At 40.9% G+C, this 25,436-nt stretch overlaps 1 protein-coding gene across 4 annotated transcripts in view; it reads right to left on the bottom strand.

Annotated features, from left to right (window-relative positions):
- Positions 1-3,108: 3,108 nt before the first annotated feature.
- Positions 3,109-25,436, bottom strand: part of LOC116277347 (ankyrin repeat domain-containing protein 26-like) — a 47,980-nt gene continuing 25,652 nt past the window's right edge. For all 4 annotated transcript variants that reach the window (XM_072951698.1, XM_072951697.1, XM_072951700.1 and 1 more), the window contains 10 exons: positions 24,504-24,714; positions 23,166-23,349; positions 22,184-22,321; positions 20,228-20,740; positions 18,650-18,802; positions 11,938-12,303; positions 11,153-11,358; positions 9,299-9,551; positions 4,547-4,592; positions 3,109-3,384 (listed from right to left, as the gene is read on the bottom strand). In XM_072951698.1, coding sequence (XP_072807799.1) covers positions 3,329-3,384; positions 4,547-4,592; positions 9,299-9,551; positions 11,153-11,358; positions 11,938-12,303; positions 18,650-18,802; positions 20,228-20,740; positions 22,184-22,321; positions 23,166-23,349; positions 24,504-24,714 — 2,126 coding nt within the window. In that variant the 3' untranslated portion in view covers positions 3,109-3,328. The remainder of the gene's footprint in view (positions 3,385-4,546; positions 4,593-9,298; positions 9,552-11,152; positions 11,359-11,937; positions 12,304-18,649; positions 18,803-20,227; positions 20,741-22,183; positions 22,322-23,165; positions 23,350-24,503; positions 24,715-25,436) is intronic.

The raw sequence follows: 25,436 nt of genomic DNA on the forward strand, positions 1-25,436 counted from the left end.
GAACTGCGCTGGCTGCAGCTCAACACCTGCCAGAGGAAAGGGAGCTGCAGGCTACTCTCCGTTTCCACGGGAGTCCCCTTGAAACACCCCTCCCATGGCTGTCGTTCTTCTCTGCGGAGGAAGAGCTCGGGGTGAATGTGATGGAGGGAGGCGGGCACTCGACACCAGGATGCCACGGAAATTTCAAGGCCCGGCCCCACACCACCCACCCCCTCACCAGCAGAGATGACCAGGGCCCGGGGGCAGGCTTCGCCTTCACTCCCGCCTCTGTGGGGCCACCACGACTGTTTCCGTGGCAACTGAACAAGGAGGAAATTGGCGATCGCATCTAAAACAGCATCCATCTCTCTTGCAGAAGGCTCTCTGCCGGCCAAGAAGGCTGGGTGTGCAGGGACACGGCCTGGGGTCAAATCCTGCAGCGTGACCCGGACGAGCCCCTGACCTTAGAGCCCCCTTTTCTCCTTTTCTCAAGTGCCTGCGGTGAGCGCAAAGGGATACAGCAGCCTTGCACCTCCTGCAGCTCCGAAGTCACTGGCTCCCTCGCCCCAAGCTCAATGTGGATGCGTTTGTGTGATCACCCTACAACAGTCTAGAAGAAGTTCTCTGGTTCCTGAAGCAAATATCCGCTGAGCCATCCTGGGGGCAGGAGGGTGGCCGGCTCCCTGCATGCCCTCCTGGGACGTGGTGGCTGTCACGCACAGATGGAGGAGGAGAGCACGTACGGCTCAGCGGGGTCTCCAAAGGCTACCAGCTCCCGAGAGGGGTCATTCCCACAAGTGTTTACTGGGCACTTTGCGCCAGACCCATTTGCAGCCCTCTGCACCCGTTTTCCATGTAGTTCTCACGGCCACCCTCCAATTTAAGACATGCTATCCCTGCTTCTCAGATGGGAACACTGAGGCCCCAGAGGTCACCTGGAGAGGGGTGGCCAGCTAGACCCTGGCCCTGGTCTCCCGAGGATAGCAGGTGGTCCTCACAACAGTCACCCTGGGACCCCACAGCCCTGCCGGGGCCGCCCCACCCTGCTGAGCTCCGAGCTCCAGAGCTGAAAGCTCAGGCTCAGGTCCCACAGGGACCTCGGGGTGGGGCCCTCCAAGGCTGCTGCTCCATGTCCCTGTCCTGATCACTGTCCCATGTCCCTGATCACTCTGCCCCTCCCACAGTCCCATGGCCACTCAGCCCTCCCATCACACCACCTGGCTCCTGCTGAGCCACAGGGCAGCCAGGCGGGGCCGTGGAAGCCAAGTGACCCTCTCCAGGAATCAGCTTATTTCAGGGTGGGGGCTTAGGAAGTATCTTCAGCTTCTGGCAGGCGTTCCGGATGGCTTCATTAGGGCCATAAATGCTCACAGGGCCGGATGCTACGTGGGCTGAGATGTGCGTAAGTCACACCTTCTTAGTGAGCCCTCTCGAGCAACGCAGACTCCATTTTTATTTTCCTTTCACAAAGGCAGTCTTCTGCTGCCGGGAGCAGCGACCCCACCTCAGCCTGGAGGACATGCAGGTGAGCTTCAGCTCACTGGCTAGTGCAGTAGGAATAGCGGAGTTTGCCATTGATCTCTTCCCTGCAGGCGTGGCAGCTACCTGTGCTCAGGCTTGTGTTGGGGTGGAGGCGGGGAGCGTTCCTCCACCCTTCTAGGCTCATCTGGGTGGTCTGAGAATTAACCTGATGTGAGGCAGACTAACACGAGAAAAATAAACAAAAATTGAGTACCATGTGTACTTCCTGTCTTTACCCATGGGAGACAGCCAGGGTAAACGGAATGAGCTCACCAAGAAGGCTGCGGCCCTCACCTTCAACGTCATCTTGCTGCAGGCAGCGGTCAGTTCCAGAGGTTGGTCACATGGAACGCCTGGAGGCATGAGAAGCCCAGTTAGACAAGGGCCGGAAAGGTGTCACTTTGGTTTAGACGTGGGAGTCACCAGTGACTCGCTGCGTGGGAATGGAGGAAGGGGAAGACACACCAGGGTGGGTGGGGACAGACTGCTGGTGGGGAAGCAGGCAGATCTCTCAGGAAGTTTGTCGTCAGAAGTAAGACTGTCTGGTTCAAGTGAGAGGAAAGCAACAGGGAGGTGTTTACAGAGAGGGGAATTTGAAAACATCGCTGAGAAGGAAGAAGGTGCAAATCAACTAAGTAAAAGGAGTAGGACGGCTGGGCAGTGCGTGACTTTCTTCAGCAGCACTTAGACGCCTGGGGGGACGTAAGGGGGAAGAGTGAGAATCAGTCTGTTGTGCAGCTGGGAGTTTTGCCAAGTGCGCTGAAAGGACGGAAAAGGGAATAAAGGGTATAAGCAGGAGTTACTAAAATCTCAGCTTCTGGAAACTGTCGAGAAGGAGAGTATTTCCTTTACCGTCTTATGTTCAGCAACTGGGAACCTGCAAATTAAACTGACTAAAGCAGATTACTGTGAGGAAAAAATTACGTATGGACACGTGCAAGAGTTCACAAAGCAATGGGACTTGAAGGGGTGGCTACAAGTGGGGGCTTACATACAATTTAACACGTGACAGGAAAAGGAGAAAGGCACTTTCTGAAAAACAAATGACTTCTTGGCGAGAGGGAAGAGCAAGAGAACTTACGGTAGAACAAGTGCATTTAGGAAAGAGAAATGACGCCTTAGGAGAATTACGGGAGAGATGACAGGTTTGTGACAACGTCCGTTTGCGTCTGGTGCTCAGAACTTGTCTCTAATTTTAAGACTGTTTCCAAAAGGTAAGTAAATAAATAAGAGAAGATGAAAAGCCTGAGGCAGGTTTCATTTCTCTTCATTCACAGAGGAATCATCTGTGAATCAGTGTTTAAGGTAACATGCAGAAAGGCTGATGGCACCGTAACGATTGTTGGGATCCATCAGAACACTGGAACAGCCACAGCAGATCCAAACGCTGTCCGTCTAAATCTCTAGGTCTATAGACAGTGATTAACACTGGAAAATTCAAAAAAGCTATCAATCAACACTGCTCAACATCAACGACAAGTTTTGTGGGTGGTTGGGTGCTGTTTAAACAGCTGGCATCTGGGCTCGGTTTGAGTATATAATACTCCAAAGTGCTGGGTTTTATTCCCAAAATCTGCTTGAAAGTCAATGAGATGCAGAAAAACGTGGTTTAAAATACTTCATAAATTTTAATCATGCACATAGAATGCAAGAGTATTTTCCCTTAATAAACAGTGTCAGTCTCTTAACGGGAAATAACTAAAATGTTCAGCAAACAGCCCAGCAGGTAAAACGTTTACTATTTATCTTGTAGATCGTGCACTTTTTCTTCAAAATCTCCACATATTCTTGACGTGCTTTCGAAGTCAGATCTTCACTCAGACTTGACTCATCCATCAAGCCTACGAGAGAGTCCATAGGACTTAGATTCAAGTTCAGTAGTAGCTGGAAAGAAAATGAAAGAATTAGATTCTTTACTTAAAATTCTTCATAGGTAACTCAATGTCAGCTTACTTTTTAAGAAAAGCTGAGACTTTTCCAAGTTTTAAGAAGAATGAAAAATACCTACATACGATTACAACGCAAAACACAAGATTACTACTCTAGACTTTGCCCAGGGCTGCATGTTGAATTAACTGCTCTTGTGGCTAAGGATCAGAGCGCCTGGTTTTCTCATTCTTCATTCATTTACTCAGCAACCATGGGCTAAGGCACTGTGACAAGCACTGGAACCACAAGATGAAGATGACAGTCCACCCTGAACTGAAAGATCATGTACCGTAAACTGGCAAAATAGATGAACAGGCAGTTTCGGTACAGAGACATAAATGCCATGACAGGTATAAAAGAGGGCAGAGTTGAACACTCAGAAAGGACGTCCAGCTTTGTGTCAATATTGTCCCCTCTTTGGTGGCCGTGATGTGTAAGCAGATACCTGAAGGAGGAGGAAGTGTGGGAGGGAGAGGCAAGAAGCAAACACAAAGAGCAGAGGCAGGAAGGGCACCCGCGGAGCTGGACGCAGTCTGACCAGTCGCTGGAGCCAAGGGGCAGAGCAGGGGAGAAAAGAGATACGGCTGAAGACTCTGGCAAGAGCCAAATCGATGTGGGTATTTTTCTTCCAAGCTAAGGAATTTGGGATTTTTCCTGAGGGCAAAAGGTTAACCAGTGACAAAGAGAATGACAAGAAATTGTCACCCACCAGGTGACAGCTATATGAACCGAGATTGCCTGAGTCTGGGTTTTTGGCCTCAGTCACTACCAGAAACTCGAGAAGCTGATGACCTCCACGCTTTCTGAGAACAGGTCCGTGTGCAGGTGACAGGCCCATGGGGACAGCAGGAGAGGAAGGGCACAGCCAGAAATAGAGAACACAGACTTCTTGAGTTTTTTTTTTTTTAAAGCTATGGATCATGATGAATAAATGAGGAATAAGTATATTTATCATTATGAATGAAATTATGCTCTCACATTTTTCATCAGCTATGTATAAGAAAAAAGCTTAACATGGTATCTGTTATTCAAGCAATAGAAAGGGGTGCCATTTACTGTTTAGAGTGTATTTCAGAAATCAACGTCTAAATTTAATTCAGAAATGTTGGCAACATACCTTCTTTTAATTCTCTAGATACATTGTTTATCAGCTTCTTCCGCATCTACAATAAGTCAAATATTTTTAATGTTTAAGTGAAACAAGAAACACGATCATAGGAATGACAGCTAGCTTATGAAATGTGGCCTTTAAATAATACTTTTAGAGACTTGACTTAACGTGGGGATTGCTTAAATAGAAAAATAATCACATGGATAAAATGAAATAAATTCCTACTTACTTTGATTTTAGATAACAGAGAACACATATCTGTGAGGCTACTTAGATTCCCCTGATGGAAAGCACAGTGAGCCCTGCCCTGTCCGATGCACATAATCTCAGAGGGCAACGCCCGATCTTACTGGCACGAAGAGTTTCAACAGTTCAAGTCATGTTTCACACTGAATGCATTGCTCTGCAGTTCTTAGAAAAACTGCCCTTTGTAAAAGTTTAGCTCTTTTTAACTTGAATGAATTTTTCCTTAAAATGAGCTTTCCATTCCTGCACTTTTAGAAAACTAAAATTTTAAGGTCTGTTCTATGCTAATGTTTCTAGCACAGAATCTTAGACACATAAAATGAAGGAAGGGGTTCTGTTATAATGTCAAGTGAAAATTCTACTGGCAGACAAGTTAAGCAAATGTATTTTGCTCTCTGTAGATGACTAAAATATTTATGTCAGAAAATCTGCTTGAAGAGAAGGAGAGGCTAGCGCCAGTTTTCAAAGTTGGTTTCTGATTCACAACTTCCTAGAGCTAGAAACAAGGAAAACAATTCCTAATTCTTTAACTGTAACTTTGTTTCCCTTCTAGAGACTAGGGCCAACTTTTTGAAATTTGACTTAATTAGTTACGTATTTAATTATGAAATGTGTGGGGACACTTCAAACTACAAGTGTCCCCATCTAGAGTGCTCTTTTAAAAACCTTTCTTATGAAAGTCACCTGCTCACTAAACAGGTTCTAAACAGTACACCAGACATAAACACTGTGGTGGTAACAGCGACATGAGAGCCGAGGCTTCTGTAAATGTTAGGTGCAAAGACAAAATTTGGGGCTACCGTTTGCCAATGTTTTCAGAGACTGTTTTCCATAACACTGTCTGACAAGAGAGTTCTAGAGAGGCCTTATGCCATCAACAACATGACAGCAGTGCCAGGAGGGTCCTGTGAAGTGAAAAACGCCTAGCAGATGAAGGGAGAAGCCTTGACAGAAATAATTTCATATAACCATTAATAAACACTATGCAAAATGTAGATCACACTTTTACACGAGTTGAATGTAGATTACTCTCTTTTCCTCTGCAAAGCTATTTTCCTAAACACGTACTTCTGGGACCCTTATGCTTATTTCTAGGTGAGGACCCCCATGTCCAGATGGTGGAAGTGGTCTGAAGTCCAACATTAATAAGGAGAAGGCACCTGCAGTTTTACTTAAACTTTTCCATTTAACAAAAACACAGTAAGGTGAGAAAATTATACACAGGAAGACAATGTATCAGCAAGTTTTAATTCTAATGATTTTTAATTAGGAGGATTCTCTCATAACTGGCGGTTTGCAGACTATGTCCCATAGAAATGGAAGGTCCCACTGGGGACACTGCAGGATTGAGGTCAAAACTGAGGTCACAGGCTGGAAGATAATGCTGCCCTTTCCGAGATCAATTTGATAAAAACAGACTTGTCACACACGTAGACACACATGTTCATTACCAAAGTGAATATATTTTCAGATTATTGATACTTTTAAGTTAAAACTTGGTATCGTTCTTATTTTAAACGTTATAAAAATAAGTACAAGTCCAGAAATGTAATAAAATCAAGTCATTTAACCACTCTGATTCATCATACTGTTGTAAATAGGTTAATGAAGGAAATGACACTTGTCAGCATGTAACTATTAAATACATGTATTTTGCTGCAGAGAAAAGAAATGAGAAAGAATTTGTTGATCAAGGAGCTAAAAAATTAACTACAGAGAAAAAAGTGAATGAAAGAAAAAGAACTGGAAGAAGCTGAGTGACTGGCTTTCAAAAGATAACACGCTTCCTCATTTGTCCATTCAGACAAAATGGAAAGAGGGCAGGAGGGAGTCCACAGGGCAGAGAGCTGATAGCAGAAACAAGGTTACTGAACTCTGCTCCTGCCTTATGAGAGGTGAGCTTAACTACTGTGATAGTTTGATTAGAATTAAAATTCAGAGTGGGTGTGCCCTGCCTTGGAAGCCTACTTTTAAAAGAAACGTGACCAGATCCTGCTGAGATGCAGTGCTGTGTCATGTCATGTAAAAAGTTAAAGTCTTAGGAATATTAATCCTTTTAGCTCTGGTGCACTGGTATAATCCCATTTAGAAAAGGGGCTGCTAAACTGAATGGACATTTGAGAAATTTAAAAATTAGTTAAATAAATCATTAGAAAATGTTTGAAAGTGTCAGTAATACACCAAAAGTCCAAAATCGGTGAGTGTAAAATTTAGTCTTCCTATTTAAAATAGATTTGAAGGACATTTATTAACTATTGTGGCCATGCTTCATGTTAGGCCCACCAATACTTAAAAACTCTTGAACATAAAAAAGTCTTTAAAACAGAGAAATTTTGTCTGTTATAATACTGTCTGGGATCAATTTTTAAGTTTTCAGTTCTCAGAAAAAAATTCTATGTGCAAGAAAATCTAACAGTGATGTATCTGCTCAGGCTAATTTTAACTTTTTGTATTTTATAGTAATATAATTGAGTAACATAATTGAGTAAAACTGTAAAATTGCTTCTGACATGTAGGACAAAACATCCCAGAAATAACTAGAATGTGAAATCTGAGGGTACAAACTGGCAAAGCAGATATGGGGTCCAGCTATTACCACTACAACAATGTCAAGGGACAAGGCTGTACTTCATGCAGCAGTAAGAGAGGCAATAAACCCAAGTGTTATCAACTGGAAAAAACTTGCTTCAACCACCAGCACCACTAAAATCACAGACTTAGAGCAATACTTCTGTCAAGTTAGAAAAAAAATGCTGAGTAAGCTAGAACTTCACAGTAGGAACAGTCCAAAATGTTAAAACCTTGCACATAAAGGAGAATGTTACATTCAATCCCAATGCCATTTTTGACATTTTGCTTTCTAGAACCATAGCTGAAAAGATGTGGAAGTCTGTTGTCTCGTTAAGCCCCATGCAAAAACCCATCCCTTTCTGTCATTTTAAACAGTATGTTCACAGCTCGCATAGCATTACTTTATGTTTTCCCAGCAGAAGTAATTACCTCCCTAGCAATTCCACAAGGCATCTTCTTTCTCTAAGTCTGACTAAGAAATCTGTAAGCAGTAACAGTACAATAATAGCTCCTGTGAGGTGCCCGGCAGCGCTGAGGGAGCCATGTCTCTGCACCCGGACAGAGCGGGGCTTGTTAACCTCCCTGCTCAACCCAGCATGATTCGGCCCCACAGCCCCACGGCCCCACAGAAGAACTACGTATACCTTGGAACTACAACACAGAGTTTAAAATAAATTATTTTCCTGTGTACCTACAAGTACTAAAAAACAGACACCTCTTTCCTCCAAAAGCATTAAAAGAAACTACTGTCCTCAGGAGTTTTCTCCTGCATTGCGTTTGCACTCACACTCTTTCACCATCATCCTGTAAAGTGACACACTCGTGAGTTTTTGGTGACAACGAATGAAAACATTTCGAGTTTGCATCATGCTTAGCCACTGGCGGGAGTGTTAGCCATGCATTTTTTTTAACACCATGCAGTCCGGTTTCATGACTCTGAAGCACTTAGGCTCAATTTACCCACAACACTGTCTATGAAACCTGAGCTTTTTTCTTCTTTGATTTGTTATGACATGAAGCCAAGTGAGAAAAAGCAGGTTGAGACCTCACTCAACAAGGGCCCGTGCTACCCTTCTCTGCATTAAGATCACGAAAACACCATCAAACCAGAAACCCACGTGCACCGATTTCAATGGCTATTTTAACAACGATACACAACGAAAACTGGTTGTAATTTAAAGACTCCCTATCATTGCCACCTCGGTATTCCTGCAGGTGAGGGCAAGACAGAGACATAAGCGAACTTCATTTTAAAAATTTAAATATTTGCTTTACTTGACTACATCTTTAGAAATGTCCTACAATTGCTCAGTAAGACATTTTATAACCATTAAAATAACAATGCTGTAAGTAAAATAGCAAGTAAGAATGTACTCTTACAGAAGAAAATGATAAAAATTTTAAACTTAAAAACAGAACTTAATGTTTTTAGTGTTACAAGTTTATTGAATTCACAAAAAGAATTTACCTTGAATTCCTTTAAATAAAAAACATCCATATGTGGTTAAGTATCTCGATGCCAATCATTTACTTATGCTGAGGGATAGGAAAACTGGGGTGCAGCAAAACTTGAAAATGACTATGAACCAATGCCAAACCGAAATCAATCAGAAGCTACGCCAAACATTGGAAAGTGTATCTCTAGTTATTAGGCAATAATACTTAATTTCTAAAATAGAATTTAAAATGGAGCTTTTTAAGAATTTAAAAATTTGTCACTTAAGTTGCATTTATTGAATAAAGTTAATGACAGGTATCTCTTGAAAATTACAAGTCCTGGGACTTCAAAAATAAAATTTCTGTCTCCTTTACTAGCACGATTAATTATGGCTTTTACTTAGTGTGCGTAAGTCAAATAAACAACTCAGAATCTCATCAAATTAAAAACAAGAATTGTATCAGAAATCTGAAACCCAAAGGAAAGAAGATAACATAACTAACCTTCAACACATCGCTCATGCTGGTTGTAGGGTGTAGAAAATCCCTGAAGCGCCTTTTTCGAGTAGGACGACTCCTTTCGGGCTCCACGCTAGTACTAGTACTTTCAGCAGTACTAGAACTTTCAGCAGTACTAGAACTTTCAGCAGGAGGCGGTCTGTCAACAGGCTGTGCGGGAACAGAGCCGAGGAAAGAACTCTTGTGCTGTTTCTCCAGCTGAAGTTCAGTGTTCATCTCAGCCAGCCTCTCATTAACCCTGCGAGGATCGCAAAGCACAGATTTCATTCATTTCGTTTTCTTCCTAAGTGATGTGTATTTCTGAAGTTGCTATAATTGTAAACAGATTGTCCCATTAAACTGCGTTTTAACACCAAAAATACGTCAGCAAAGACCTACTGTAAACGATTACAGTTTAAAACTGTCCTAAAGAAGGACGCATGTCCCTGGCGGGGCCCTTAACTAACAAGTACTTCAAAGTGGGGAGAGTCAGATGGAGACGCCCCCACAGAGGACCCCCACTGCCTTCTGCACTGGCTGCACCTAGACATACTCACCCTCAGGAAACCAGTTCAGAAATAAAAACTAAACCATCCCTCAAAGCCATTTTCAAGCATTTGCTTTCACCCCCCTTATATACACATTCACGCATTACCTGGGAGAAATCAAGCACGCGGCACTGAGGAACAGTTTAGAGCCACCACCCTCTGGGGGGCACCAGGCGGCAGAGTCGATGGTGGGAAAGAACTACGACAGCGCCAGGGGCAATTTCAAGGTTCCCCCAATGTCCCAAAGCTCACTTTGTTACTTTGCTTTTACCAGAGGCCTACATCAGCACCTGTTTTCCATAACCAAAAAAAAAACCTCAAGCGGATTTTCACTTTCATTAAAAAAAAAAAAGCTAAAAGCCAGAATAGCACTGGGTGCTTGTTTTAGCCCAAGCCATCAGGGGGGCAAATGGGCACCCCGAGCAGCGAGAGGAGGCCCCACCGAGCTCCTTCCCCAGAACCACGCTCAGTATCCCGGCATCACGCCGCCACGGCTTCGGACTGTGTCTGTGAGCACCTGTGCTTTATGCATTATTTATTTTATGCATCCACCAGCAAGATGTGTCCTAAGGTAATTGCCTTTTTGCTTTACACCAACAACTTTCATAGGAACACTCTAGTTTTGGATAGTGGGGAGACCTGTAGCTCATAACACTGCTACTCAGGCACCGGAGGTGGGACCTGCCCTTTCGGTCTTCCACACACCCCCTCGGGCAGGCCACCATATTCTTTTTAGCCACTTTGTGAACCACTATACTGTCCTTCACCCCGATGTGAACTTCCCCCTATTCCCCAAGCATGCCTTTACGTAGCGGAGACAAACTTAGAAGGACACAGTACTTCGTCTCAGGGTGCCCACGAACAGTGACACCAAATATCACAATCAAGAAAGTAAATTCACCAAACACCAGAATTGGGCCCCTTGGGTTTATGTTGCACTCTTCCAAAACACAGTTAACTTTAAACTCATTAACATTTCTATTTATGGGAAGTCCAACTAGAAATTTTGTGATAATATGGCTGTCTAAATTACAAAGTTTGCAAAACCCCTAGCTTAAAGACTAGACCAGGTTAAATATATGCAAATATAAAAAATAAAGTCATGTAAAAGCAGCAAAAGGCAGGGAGATGCAAACTGCCCTGGACTGACATTTTAAACGAGAGTTCATTTACTAACACCATTTCCCAAAATTACACTGTCTAGTCAGCGTTCACTTGCTACTCACCTCACGAACCTGGCTCAATAAAAATTATGCCTTAGAGGCAAATTAGTGACCTAAATTATTTTGTATCATTCTATGTTTTGACTTACGAGTTTAGCTGATTTGCCAGTGACACTCTATTTTTTAGCTCTTCCAGGTATAGCTGCCTGTATTTTTCCAATTCTTTTTCATTACAATCAAACTGAGAAGTTTTCCTTCTCAGTTCCATTTCCAGGTCTTGAACTCTGCGTTCCATCTGACTGACTGAAGCGCGTTTACACTCTCTGAGCAAGTCTTCCTGAGATGCTGCTTGTGCCTACAGCAAATTAAAAGGACACAATTTTAAAAATACTTACAACCTGAGTAATTACAGTATATTTGTTCCCTTTAGTTTTGAGTCAGTGATTCAGAGAGCAATTTTAAGTGTGAAAAAAAGCTGAACTTTAAAATACTTATCATCAATGTCAAGTGAATTAAATCTGAATTATGAAATGAAAGTGGAATCACCCTTATACTAGTACTCATGTAATGTGATAGTTCAAAGAATAATAGGATCAATCTAAACTTTTAAAAATTGAAGAATACAACCTAGGAGTAATCCAAGAATGTGGCACAGTATTTACATCACAACATATGCTTTTCCTCCTAGTGGTCTTGATTTACACCAATTGGTCTTAATAATGATTGTCTAGTGAGAGTTGTTCTGAAACATCAATTTAGTGATAGTAATGATGGAAACTGAATTATTTAAAGGGAGTAACAAATGCAGCCTTCCTTCCAGAAATCTACAAAACAAACTGCTATATGGGAAGTAGAGGGAACACATAAAATGTACACATCCGAACTGTAATTCTCAGCGAAGTGAGTTAAAGCACCTTACAGATCAGTGTCTCACCTGTAAAAACTGGCTGATTTCTTTCAGTTTTTCTAATACATCCTGTCTTCCTTGCTCTTCAGTTTCCCGTCTGTACTGCATAGCTCGCCTGAGCTCTTTCAGTGCTTCTACTACAGCCCGTCTTGCTTGCTCTTCAGTCTCCCGTTTGTCCTGCTCCACTTGACTGTGTCCCACTGTATTCATTTCGAGGTGACGTTTGAGGTTTACTGCTTCTTCCTCCAACTTCTTCTTCTCCTCCTCTAGTGCTTCACATTTCTTCTGCATCTGTTTCACAGATAGTATCTCCTTTAGAAGAAGCTGAGTTTCTGCACTCAGATGGAGAAGTACTGAAGACGTAGATTCCTCTTTTGCTGGAAGATCAACATTCTGCGTGAAAAAGGTAAAATTGTTTGGTAATGAGGTTAGCAGACTGAGAACAGCCTAACTCTAACCCAGCATCAAAGGCTGAAATAAATTCAGTTACAATAAAATGGTATATCTACCTTGTGGAATGGAGAAACTCAAACTACTCAGAAAATCAAGAAAAAAAGTTCAAACCACCAAGAGTCACAATAATATACTGTTTACTGTCATCATCTTTGTTTACATTTGTACTTGATTTTACACTCTTATGTTTCTGTAATTGTTTCATGTCTTTCCTACATAAAATGACTACAAGGCAACTCTTAGTAGAAAGTCTCTTACCCTTTCCTTCCCCAAGTCTTAACTCTTCATGATTTTTAAAGTTTTAGGGAGATCATATTGAGTTACTTAGGGCTGAATTAATAAATGCCTCCCAAAACAAGACTTTGAAAAAAAGACTGCAATTAATACATCTTACAAATATGGATTCTAATGCCATAAGCCCTTCTCTGAACTACAAATATCTTATGCTTGTTTGAATTGCACTCCAAGGAGCAATGAATGATTCACAGAGTTAAGGAGAAATCCATCTCCTAGTGTAGTGGTTTAGTAAGATGACCCATACATTTTTCTAAACAAACAAAACAGCCTTCATTCTTGTAATCCTGTGTGGCTCTCCACAAAACAAGAGAACATACTCAACAAAAACAAACAAAAAAACTTGCTGGAATTTCAGTGACACTGACTTGGGAAGAACTGCTCTCCTTCAGATAGAAGGATTGTTTGCTAAGACAAGGCAGGCGGAGGTGGTGGTTCTAAAACATCTCTACAAATTCCTTGACACTTCCCCTGCGAAATTCCCTCCCCTGAAGTAGGTACTGGCCTCAGTTAACTGGTTTCTAGGGGACAGAATGTGGGGGCACTGCTGTGTGATTTCTAAGGCTAAATGGCCTCTGACTTTCACTCCATAAGGATGCTCACCCTTAGAACCCAGTCACCACGCTGTGAAGCCCAGGCCACCTACTGAGTCTTTGTACACACAGCTGTCCCAGCTGATGACCCCAGGGAATATCCTTAACCAAAGCCAGCTCCAACTTCCAGACATGGGCAAGAACAAGCCTTTAGATTATTCTACAGCCCGCTTGATGCCAAGTGGAGAAAATATGAGCTGGCTCCACTGAGCCTTGTCTAAACACACATTTGGGAACCAAGCAAATGCTGTTTTGAGTCACCAGGTTTTGAGGCAGTTTATTATATAAATTATTAGCAATAAACAACCGGCACAGATATTGATATTAAAAATGGGGCACAGCCATTAAAAAAGAACCCAAAATGTGGGGATGCCCTTGCACCTGGAGGTAGGCGAAACCTGAACAGATGTAGAGAAGAGTAAGAGTGAAAACCCAAAGTGTCCACGAGACTGTGAGTGGAAGCCTGAGGGCCCTTGAAGGGCTGAGAGTGAAGGCTTCTAGGCCAGGGAAGAAATGACGACCCTGAAACCGGAGGCAACGGGACTCTTGCTACCGAACAGCTGAAAGTAAAATTGATGAGATACGCTAAAACAAACAAAAAAATTATTAAATAGAAAGGAACCAGGACTCACTGGGTTCAAATATCTGTATCCCATTTAAAGCATCTCCACATGCCCAATGGTCACATAATGGGTAAGCAGAGAAACGGCTTCTGGGCGAGGATCAAACCTAGGGTGCTGCCAGGAAAGCAGTCTAAAGATGAAGCCAAGACTTTGTTAAGACCTTGGAAAGATTTAACGTGCTGCCTCAAATTCCTTTAAAGATCTTAAAAGCATAAGAATTTCAAAGGCATGGCCCCCCAACAGCTTCACAGGAAGCCCAAGGTGAAGAGTTTATCTCAAAAAGACGTGAGAGTAGCCTTTCCAATGGCAGGAACCCCAATAAAATTCACAGGAAATTCAAAGTTTTAAAGAGAACTGTGCTAGCAAAACTACTGCTTGCTAGCTTGGACTGAAAGAGACAAGACAGTGCAAAATGGGAAGAGGCCTTTGGGTTTTTCTTAGAAGGTCTACAAGGACGAAGCTGGCTGGAGAGAACTGCTCAGCTGCAAACAGGGGTCATTGCTCATGAAAAGGACAGAACAAAGAGCTCAGAGAGGGCAGCGAAGGAGAACCCCTCCCAGGGTTAGGACTAAGTCCTAATCAAAGAGCCGGCAGCATCAGGCTGCACTGCAGAACTGCTACGGGCCAGCGTGCCTCCCATCTTCCATCTGTGAGCGAGGGAGTCCTCAGCAATTCAGCAGAATGTCGGGCGTGGGGCGGCAAATAACCCGTGTCTCCTTATCCTCAAGCCTCAGCACTGAGAGGTGTGTACCCAAGGGCTGTACTCCAGAAACCACGCCCAGGAGCCTCAGCCCCACCTGGACCTGGTGAAGATGGGAAAGTAAGACCCTGGGCTGGAGCCTGAGCCTAACACCACAGCCACCGAGACCTGCTCACGACCGAGTAGGGACAAGTGGATTTCTCGTATGGAAGCAGTAACAAAACATTCTGGCTAGTGAGTAGATTAGGCTGGTTTTTGAATGTCTCCATAAATTTTCAAAATTAGTTCTATTAAAAAGGTAGAATATGGGCCAACCTTAAGTGCCCTGCTCCTAATGAACAGAAAATGGTGAAAGTGGCACCGAGTGAACTGCAGGGCTCGGTTTGAAAAGGCATTTCAGCTTCTGCCTCGCTCTTAACCCTGGAACCCAGTCTCAGGCGGGCAAGCTCAGGCCACAGAGACAGCTTCCGTGTTCCAGGGGAGGTGGTCCATCTGCCCGCCCCACCTAAGCCACAGCCCACCGCCGACATCAACCATCAGACATCAGTGGATGAACCTTCACGTGATTCCAGGCCCCTGCCTTCGAGCTGCCCCACCTGAAGCTGAGAGGAATAGAGGCCAGCTGTCTGGGCCACACTATTCCTAAGGGTAGGTTGTGAACAAAATAAATGCTTATTTAAGCCACTGAACTTTGGGGAGTTTGTTAGGCAAAAACAGATAAACAGAAGAGTGGATAAAAAAAGATAGTATGAAATGTAACTTGAATAGAGTAGAAATTGGTCTCCTATAAACTGGAAAGTAACAAACGTTGAGATTAACTTATTAATGACAAAGTGCTGATGAGAAACAGCACGTAACTGAAAGACCTCAGAACTAGTGAGAAGGAAGGTACTTCAGAGTTCCCTCCAATTATAGCTTCTTACAAACAGGCATGTATTTCACAGTCTCCCCTCAACTTTCAGGATAAGGAAGCCTGGTAAGCAAGGAGACACAGGATTTGATGTCTAATAATTGAAAAACAACTAGAAATAGTTTACCAAAATCAACCTTTTTACCTCATTTCAACGAACTGAACTTCTAAGTGACAGGCAGCTTTGAGAACTTACTAATCTAGCACTCACTCTTCATTTTCCTTTCCTCAGAGAGAAAATAAAGTATTATGGAACCATAAATGTAGTGTCCTTTGGCAGTATTTAAATTAAATACAATTTTTCCTTTACCTTACTTAAAAGCTCGTTGGTAAGGGAAGGTAAGACTGTCTCAGCTTCATGTTGTAGCACAATGCTTCTCCATATAACACAGACTGGCTTTGAACTTTTGAAATTCAAATTACGAATCTGTTATCTGTTTCTGATAAACTGACTGAATATTATCTAATCTTTAACAGCTGTACTCTGGGAAAATTGTCCTTGGATGGGATGAAATATTTATTTCATTCGTTATGCATTAAGCTATAGAATACAGCTAGGCACCTCTCCTTTTAAGTAAAGCGAGGTAGACACAGGGAGCTGAGAATGCAGGATCTGCACCAAGAACAAGATCGGCACCAGAGTGACACACAGGAACCAAGCCGAAAGAGGACTTCATCGTGCACCGCAAGATGATGGATTAGAGAGGCTTCCAAAGAGGAAGGCTGAATTAATCTTCTCCAGGCTTAATCTTTTGCCTCTAGTAGTGAAATCTATGGATGAGTCTATGAATTATAATGAGTGCAACATAATGAAGTGTATTGCAGACTGAGTCAGCAGATCCCGTGACCATGATTTGATGGAAACTGGAGTGAAGTGGGAGGCACTGGGTGAGAAACTAAAGGTCTGAACGGGGGGAAGGAATGGACTTTACCTTTGCAAGCCTACTTTCTGTCATGTCACAGAGTCAGCAAGGCATAAGCTGGCCACAGGCCCCTTCAGGACGCAGCAGATCTCCACAGAAGTGGAGTTACAGACATTCCGTGACACTGACATTTTATTATGATGTAAAACAACTGGTACTATGCAAGAAGACTCGGAAAGAGTTCTCATAACATCTGAATTGGTACTGGCATGGGACAGACATAGATCAATGCATCACCACTGAGAATCTAAAAGAAACCCTCACATTTACTGTCAATTGATTTTCAATACGAGTGTCAAATAACTGAATGAGACAATAATAGTCTTTTTAACAAATGGTACAGGGACAACTGGATATCCACATGCAAAAGAACGAAATTCGACCTCTACCTCATACAATATATATAAAATTAACTCTAAATGAAAGAGCTAAACCTACAAAATTCTTAGAAGAAAACACAGGCATGTGTCTTCATGACTGGATCTGGCACTTGTTTCTTAGGGCAGTAAAAGACAGAAATAGATTAACTGAACTTCATCAATATTAAAAACTTCTACTCTTCAAAAGACACCATCAAGAAGGTAAGAAGGCAAGCTCCTGAACAGGAGGAAATACTTGAAAATCCTACATCTGATCAAAGGCTTGCACCCAGGATACAAAAAGGACTCTGACAATTCAATCATAAAAAGACAGCCCAATTTGAAAATGGGCAAAAACCTAAACAGACAGGTCTTCAAAGAAGATACACAAATAGATAAGCTCACGAAAAGATCCCCAACATTCTTAGTCATCAGAAAAATGCAAATCAAAGCCACAACGAGATGCAAGTTCACACCTACCAGGAGAGCTGATGACCAGTGGTGACAGGAATGCACAGGAATTGGGAGAATTATACACTTTGGATAAAAATGTTAGATGGTGCAGCCACTCTGGAAAACAGTATGGCAGGGCCTCAAAAGGTTAAACAGAGTTACCATATGACCCATGTGACAGCATTTCCATCCTTAAGTATATTCCCCAAAGAAGTGGAAACATGTTTACACCAAAACTTGGGACAGCAGGTCCCAATGTTCACAGCAGCATTATTAGCAAGAGCCAAAAAGCAGAGGCAACCCAAAGGTCCATCAACTGATGGATGGATAAATGGTTTAGCCCCACAACCGAGTACTGTTCGACAATAAACAGAAATGGAAATACTGACAAGCGCTGTAACATGGATGAACCTGGAAGACGTTCTGTCAAATGAAAAAAGCTAATCATGAAGGACCGCACAGCATGTGATTCCATTCCTGGGAAACACCCAGAACAGGCACATCTATAGAGACAGAAGTCAGACTGGTGGTTGCCGGGGGATGGGGGGGCTGCAGTGCTGGGGGTGATGGCCAAGGGATGCAGGCTTTCTTTTTGGGGTGATGGGAATGTTCTAAAATTGATTGTGGTGACAGCTGCACATCTCTGAATATACTAGGAGATACTAACTATGCATCCTAAATGGGCGAATTATATGATATGTGAATATTTTTCTTTTTTGGTGGAGGAAAGTAATTAAGTTTTACTTATTTATTTTTAGAGGAGGTACAGGGGATCGAACCCAGGACCTTGTGTATGCTAAGCATGCACTCTACCACTTGAGTTATGCAATCCCCCTATAATATGTGAATTGTATCTCAACAAAGTTAAAAAAAAAAATCCAAAGGCAGGATCCAGACAATTTTCTTAATTCTCTACGTTGGGTGTACAGATGTGATCTGAAATTCTCCATGCTTTGACAACATGTCTAAAATGAATAGAAAATGAAGGCAATGTCTAACTTCAACTGGTTTGTATGACCTTTCTGCACAAGGTATTCTGAGATCCATGAAATAAATACACACAGGTTCTATATCCATTCACAAAAGTGAAGTTGAGACATGACAATTTTCTGGAACATTCCATGAAACATTATCCTCTGATTTTATCTAGCTTGCCTCATTGTGGCGAGAGATCACTAAAACATACTGTTTAATAGGGAAAAAAAGTTAACTTCTGTGAGAAAAGAGGTATAATTCTCAACTTCTCTAAGGGTAAATATTATAAGAAAAAAAAGAATGGCAGAATGAAAGTCAACATTTAAGAAACAAGTGCATTATAAATAAAAGTGAAATTATAATGAAGATGCAAAAGAAAGCTGTCCCTGAAAAGCTGGTGGCCTGCAACACTCTGCGCTGCACGTTCATGGCCGATGTGCTGGATTTCATACATACTGGGTTTGCAGTTTGATGTGGCTTCCTCTCTCCATCCTGTCTCTTATTTTCTGAAGTAGTTTGATGATGTGCTGTCACCTCCAGGGATGCTTCCAACATGGACACTTTCTTTCGGGTGTCAGCCAGCTCTTGCTGAAGCTGTCTCATACGGGCCTAAAAAGATAACTCTGTTATTGAATTTTCAGTCACCTTATCATTAAGTTACATTAATAATATATAACTCCAACAAATGGGCTTTGAGAACTATCCCCACAGACATCAGTTCACCTTTTCCTCATAGACACACATTCCTGTTTGCTGAATTTCATTAAACACACAGGTGTGACCCTCCTGCCTTACCGACAGGAAGTTAACTTAGACAATGGAGGCAGCCCCACCAGCCACTCCCTGCCCCTCCCAGGAAGCGGCCGAGCTTCACCCCCACTGAAGTCTCAGACAGGAAGGGGTGTGCGGGTGGGATGAGCGGTGGTCAGTTCCACACTGTGGAACATTCTCCCTCTTTCTCATTAGAGGCTTAAGTTCAGAGTTCTTCACATATTCAATCTGGTGTTTACATCCTTCCAACAGACTCCCATCTCACAATAAAAACGAGGATATTCCAATGGTCTTTGGGGACCCAAGACAACCTGTCGTCCCCTGCCTCCTGGACTGCAGCTCCTACGGCTCCCCCAACCCGTCCCACGCACTCCCTTCCTGCCACTCAGGACTCTGGCTGCTCCTCCTCAGTCTGAAAATGGGACCCCAGTGCCAGACTCGAACATCACAGAGCGCCCCACTTCCTCTGTACTGGACAAACTTAGATCTGAATGACAGTAACTGAGCCTTGCAATGAGAACTGTGAGCACATTATTTGAAAAAATGTTCAAAGTAAATTACAAATAGAACAGGGGAGACTAAGTCAAACACAGTTTTGCTAAAATTTACATTTGTCCCAAATTATGACTGAATGAAAAGTAGATGCCTTTAAGGAATGGAGAGGTCATAACAATACATGATTTGAGATGAAAGTATTTCTAAATTTAATTCCAACTGACATGAATAAAAATAAAGTAATATCAACTAAAAATGTATGAAAAGCTACTGAAGGAAAAGTGCTGCAAGATACAGCATTTACACATTAACCATCAAGGTAATCCACACAATTGAATCTTTTCTCTCTTTCTCACATTTTTTTGTTTACTTTTTTTGTTCACATAACTGAATCTTAATTTCAAATAACTCATTTTAGGTCTAAGCATTTCATTTATCTGCTTCACGATACTAAAATGTGGTGACAGAAAGATTAGAATGATTTGGGCAGTATAAATTACTAAGACCTGCCTGTATCTGTCAACAGCTTATAGCTTAATCTCTTAGAATTCCAGGTGACACGGCATCTTTACTCAAAGTAAAGCACCTCTCAGGTCTAATTTTTGTTTGCTGCATACAAAAAATGCCTTTATGCTGCTTTACAGTGTATATACTTATAGCCCACACATTTTTTATATTCAACTAGTTTCAATGTTTAGCTTTCATCAGATACTACTTTGAATTTTCTTTGAGGAAGTCTGAAAATTAGTTCCCTTTCTGGGTACTTACTTCCATTTCTGCTCTGTCCGTTTCATACTGACACAGTCTGTCCTTTAAACATCTGCATTCTTTAATTAACTCCTTGTTTCCTTCCTCCAGCATCAGAACTCGTCTGCTCATGGCTTCAAGTTTCCCCATGTGATCCAGAAATGGCTCTGGGGTATTAAATATTGTCTTTTCGCTTCTGGCTTCATTTCGAGCAACTTCTAGTTGCTGTCGAAGCAACGTGTTTTCACTTTGTAGTTTACATGTTGTCTCCTTCAAGAGTGCCTGCTTTGCAATGTATTTGATGACGTCCCCTTGTTTGCTCTGAGACAAGGGTTCAGTTTCCTTGTTTGAACGCTGGGCTTGGCCTCGGTCTCTGTGCACACACTGTAATACCAATGTCGTTGGTCTAAGAGCATCTCTCCTGGGATGGAGCTCAATTTCTGGGCCACGGAATTGACGTTCAGCTTCAGCAAGTTGCTGAGGAAGCACCTCGCTGCTATCTTTTGGGTCAGACAGCTCAAAATCCATTGTGTCCTGTAAGTGAAACCCCTCATCTCTTACTCTTTGAACTGTAACGCAATAAACTGACATATCATAATTTCCTTTGAAGTGGAAGACTAATCTCTTAAGTTTATACAACAAAAAGTTTGCAGTAACTGGGTATCCAACTGGAAAAACCTAAGGTGGATACAAATCTCAAACTTCAACCAGAAATCCCCCAAAGTTCAAAAATTTAATTAAAGACAGTGAATCCATGAAAGCTAAAAAGAAACCACAAAAGGATGTTTAAGAAGCTCAGAATCGGAAAGGCCTTTCTTTCTCTGAAATACAACAAACCCAAAAGGCTTAAAATAAAAAATGCATAAATCTGACTACACTTAAAAATTATATCTGACATCTAACCTTTACAGCTACCCCCAAAGTAAGAGCCTTAGCTCTGTAGAAATTGGGACAGGTTAGATTTCCTAAAAAATTCTTTCCTGAGAATATTCCATAAACATTCTCCCTTTCTAACATTTTTAGAGCGAGTTATAAGAATTACATCTACGGATAAATGATAAACCTAAGCACTGTACTAAGCACGTCTACAAACATCAGTTAACTCATTTAGCTGTGACAATTCTGGAATAAAGGGTTAAAAACACAAGCAAGCTGCAGGGTTTTCCCCAGGGCTTCTGAGTCTATGACTCTTACACCAAACCAAAGCTACTTCTCTAGGATAAATACATAAACACAAGAGAAGCCTTCTATTTCCCTAATGGTGAATACACTAAAGGTAAAGAAGGTCAAATTTACAGAGCTCTTCTTAGAAAATCAGGAGACTATTTGCTTCTGCAATAATTTTTATTTCTTCTTCATGCTGTTTATAACAGTAATGGATGTGAAACAGCAGGGAAATACAGTGAACTGTTTTATTAAAAATAAAGTCCTGATCAATAAATTATCACTAAGAATAGATTATGGCGTATCTATCACTGTATTCGAAAGCTCCTTGTACTGAAATCGGATACCACATGGAGCAGAGCGTTACCTTTTATCACACGTAGGAGAATGACACCCAAACTACGGTTTCTGAACTGGCTATACTTTTTCCTCCTTACCATCAGTGGAAATGATAAAGTAACCTCTCCATTCGTCTATCAAAGGAGTGAGATCACTGCCAGAAACTAGAATGCTTGCCGTTAGTAGCAACAGTTTTGGATCATGGAAAGTTCATCAATTCCTATGGACAATATTAACAGCCTCTCCTTGGATGAGGCCATTGTGAATGTCACTACATCACTGTTGCTGGCAAGTGGATTTGAATTCAAAATATTGCTTTATCCAATAGACCGGAAATGAAACCCCCAGAAAATGTATTTTACATATGCAGGCTTTTAAAACCCTCTATACTTTCTGTACCTACAGTTTTGGTTTTTAAACTATATAAGTATACAAATTCACACACACACGTTTGAAGATGACTAAAGAAAATACCTCAGCATTCATTTTCTCATTAGCCTTTTCTGCCTCCTTTTGTTGGGAAAGACGATGGGCCAGGACTTCATCTTGTATTACTCGGGCATTCTGCTCTCGGGAAAGTTGTCTCTGAGCGTCATTTCGCTCTTCTAAAACCTGAAGACATATGACATTAGGGTTTGGGTTTTACACCATGAAAAAAAGTCAAAAAAAGCTTAGGAGGGGAATCTTTAAAAAATTTTTTAAAACCTGTTAATAAGTAGTAGCCTTTTTAAGCACAGGGACCTTTAATGCACATAAATAACAAATTCTAATACACATGACAGCTAAATGTATCACAGAGCAAAAACACAAGGGATGTAGTATCATGAAAGAAAAACTTTTTTAGCACTTTTTAACTTGAGTTATAGTCATTTTACAATGTTGTGTCAAATTCCACTGTAGAGCACAATTTTTCAGTTGTACATGAACATATATATATTCATTGTGACTTTTTTTGGGGAGCTACCACAAGATCTTGCATATATCTCCCTGTGCTGTACAGTATAATCTTGTTTATCTATTCTGCATATGCCTGTCAGTATCTACAAATTTTGAAATCCCAGTGACAGAAAATTTCTTTATAAGGCATTTAACCAGTTCCATCATAGTCTCAAGGTGATTTAGCCTGGATTTTAACTTCAAAAAGCCAAAATTAACACCTGGATTTGAATTAGACTTGTTACTTTGTTCAATGGACCAAAACCGTCAATCCTTATGTTAATGATGAAGCTCAATTTAACTTCCATTCCTTCATTCAGAAAAGACACAGAGCATCTATTAGATACCAAGAACACCAAGAAATTAGTAAATTAAGCTCTAAATGTCATCGTTCATATTTAGGATGAGATAACTTTTATTTGTTTTAAATGAAAATATAGATTAATTCAAAAGAATATTATAAATAATATTGATGAAACAGTGTTAGAGGTACGAAACTTTCACATTATGACTAATTTACCTGATTTGGTTTATTCCTTACGCTCTTCAGTTTGCATTCTAGTGCTCGGGCAGTGCTTTCAAGTTGTTGTTTCAGGTCAACTTGCTCATTGTATTGTTTCTCTTTTCTTTTTAAATCATCCTTACATTTTTCATATAATGTATAAGCATTTTTCTTCTTCTTGTTTTCTTGTTCTAATGTGCATCTGCAGTGAAATATGCTTACCTTAAAATTTATTTTGTTAGAAAATTAAAAGTTCACTTTATGATGTGATTCTTCACATGCTCATTTATTACCCTAATGGAATTTCTATGTTCTCAATTTTTTTTTTCATTTCTAAGTCTCACATTTTAATTTCCTCACTTCAATCTCTTCATAAAGATATACACACACACATACGTTTGAAAAGTAGCAATGAAAAGACAAAATGCTACTGGGTTTCAGACAAGAATAACTCTGGTCAATAGTGTAGGAAAGAAATCTTGCAATTATTCAGTAAGGTTTGAGTTGAAAATTACCCTTTTTTCCCCATATAGTCATAAATTACTCCTTCATTGGGACAGAGAATTTAGTTACTAGTTAGAAGAGAAGTTGCTATTTAGAAACAAGTTTATAAGTTCATGAGAGATAAAATTTCAACTTCCTGAAGTATTACAGGGACTCCTACATGATCTCCAGCAGAAGGTTAACATCTGCAGGTGTCTTTTCCAGAACACAGACCTGCTAATTAGCATAATCCAAGGCGAGGCTGGGGAGTCTACTCCCTGATGCCCTACACTATGTTTCTTCTTTTGCAACACTTTGAACTTACCTTGTGGAATATTATTTATTTAGTAAATCATTTTTAAATCCCTTTTGGTACAAGGCAGGATCCACAGTAAGTAATTAAAAAATAAAGAGTAATCCATGCTTTCAGCATAGACCTTTGAACTAATCTTATCTCTGTATGAGAGCGATGCTGAATAAACTAACCAGTAATCACTTTCCACTTTACTTTTCAGTCCATCCATTCATATGTTAAGAATGAAACTGCATAAATTTTTTTTAAAGTTTCTGCCTGGAGAAAAATGGTCATTTCATAATTCTGCAAGTGGGAATGTAAAGTAATACAAACTTTCTGGAGGACAATTGAGAGATAAGGATCAAAGATTTGTTTTAAAGAAATATAGGAGGATATATATATATATATATGGCTGTGTTATTTCCAAGAGTCTCATATTCCACAATATTAATGAAATTTTCTCCCCTGTAAAATCCCAAAAGGTAAGTGAGCAATTATAAGACTTCTCCTACATACCTACAGTATTAAAGTAAATATAAAGAGTTCAAATATTTCTTTAAAACCAAGAAATTCAGTACCTCATGCGGCAGAGCTCTCGTTCCCACTCCACATTTTGAAGTTTTAACTGTGATTTTGCTTCTCTTGTTTTCAGCAGCTCTGTGTGTAGCCAGTTCACCTTATTTTCCATTTCTTTAAGTTTTCCTCTAAGTACTGCACAGTCAGATTCTTTAAGTTCTATTGATCTGACTGAATCAACTGGATCCTGAATGTTCAATAACCGATCAGAATCTGCATTAGGAAGAAAACAAAAACAGAAACAAAATACATAAATACTTTTTGTGTACAAAGAACTGTGCATTTTCACATTCATTCATCCATACGTTGAACAAATGGATATTGAGCATCTATAACGTGCAAGACATTCTTCTAAGCTCTGCAGATATTAAAAGAGTGACAAAGTAGTAGTATGAACATTACGCAAATAAATTTGACAACTCAGATGAAGTGGGTAAAATTCCTTGAAGGAGAGAAATTACAAAAGCTCAATTAAGAAAGAACAAACAAGCTAAAAAAGCCCTATATCTTAAAAACGTAAACAAAAGTCCTATTTAAAGACCTTACGACAAAGAAAACTCCAGTCCCAATGGTTACACTGGTGAATTCTACCAAGTATTTTAGGAAAATTTAATACCAGTTCTACACAAATTCTCCTCAAAAAACGAAGAGGAAGAAATATGTCCTCATTCTCTAAAACTGACATTACCCTGAATCCAAAACCAGACAAAGATATTACAAGAAAGAAAACTAATGTCATGAAAATGGAGGTAAAAATTCTGAACAAGACATTAGCGAATTAAATCCAACAATACAGGATAATTCATTGTGACCAAGTCGGGTGTATCCCAAGAATGCAGGGCTGTTTTAACACTTAAAAATCAATGCTATTCATCATATTAACAAACTAAAAAAGAAACCATATGATCATGTCAGTGGATAAAAAGAGGCACTTG

This window comes from Vicugna pacos, chromosome 29 (genome assembly GCF_048564905.1).
Source record: "Vicugna pacos chromosome 29, VicPac4, whole genome shotgun sequence".
Classification (NCBI taxonomy): domain Eukaryota; kingdom Metazoa; phylum Chordata; class Mammalia; order Artiodactyla; family Camelidae; genus Vicugna; species Vicugna pacos.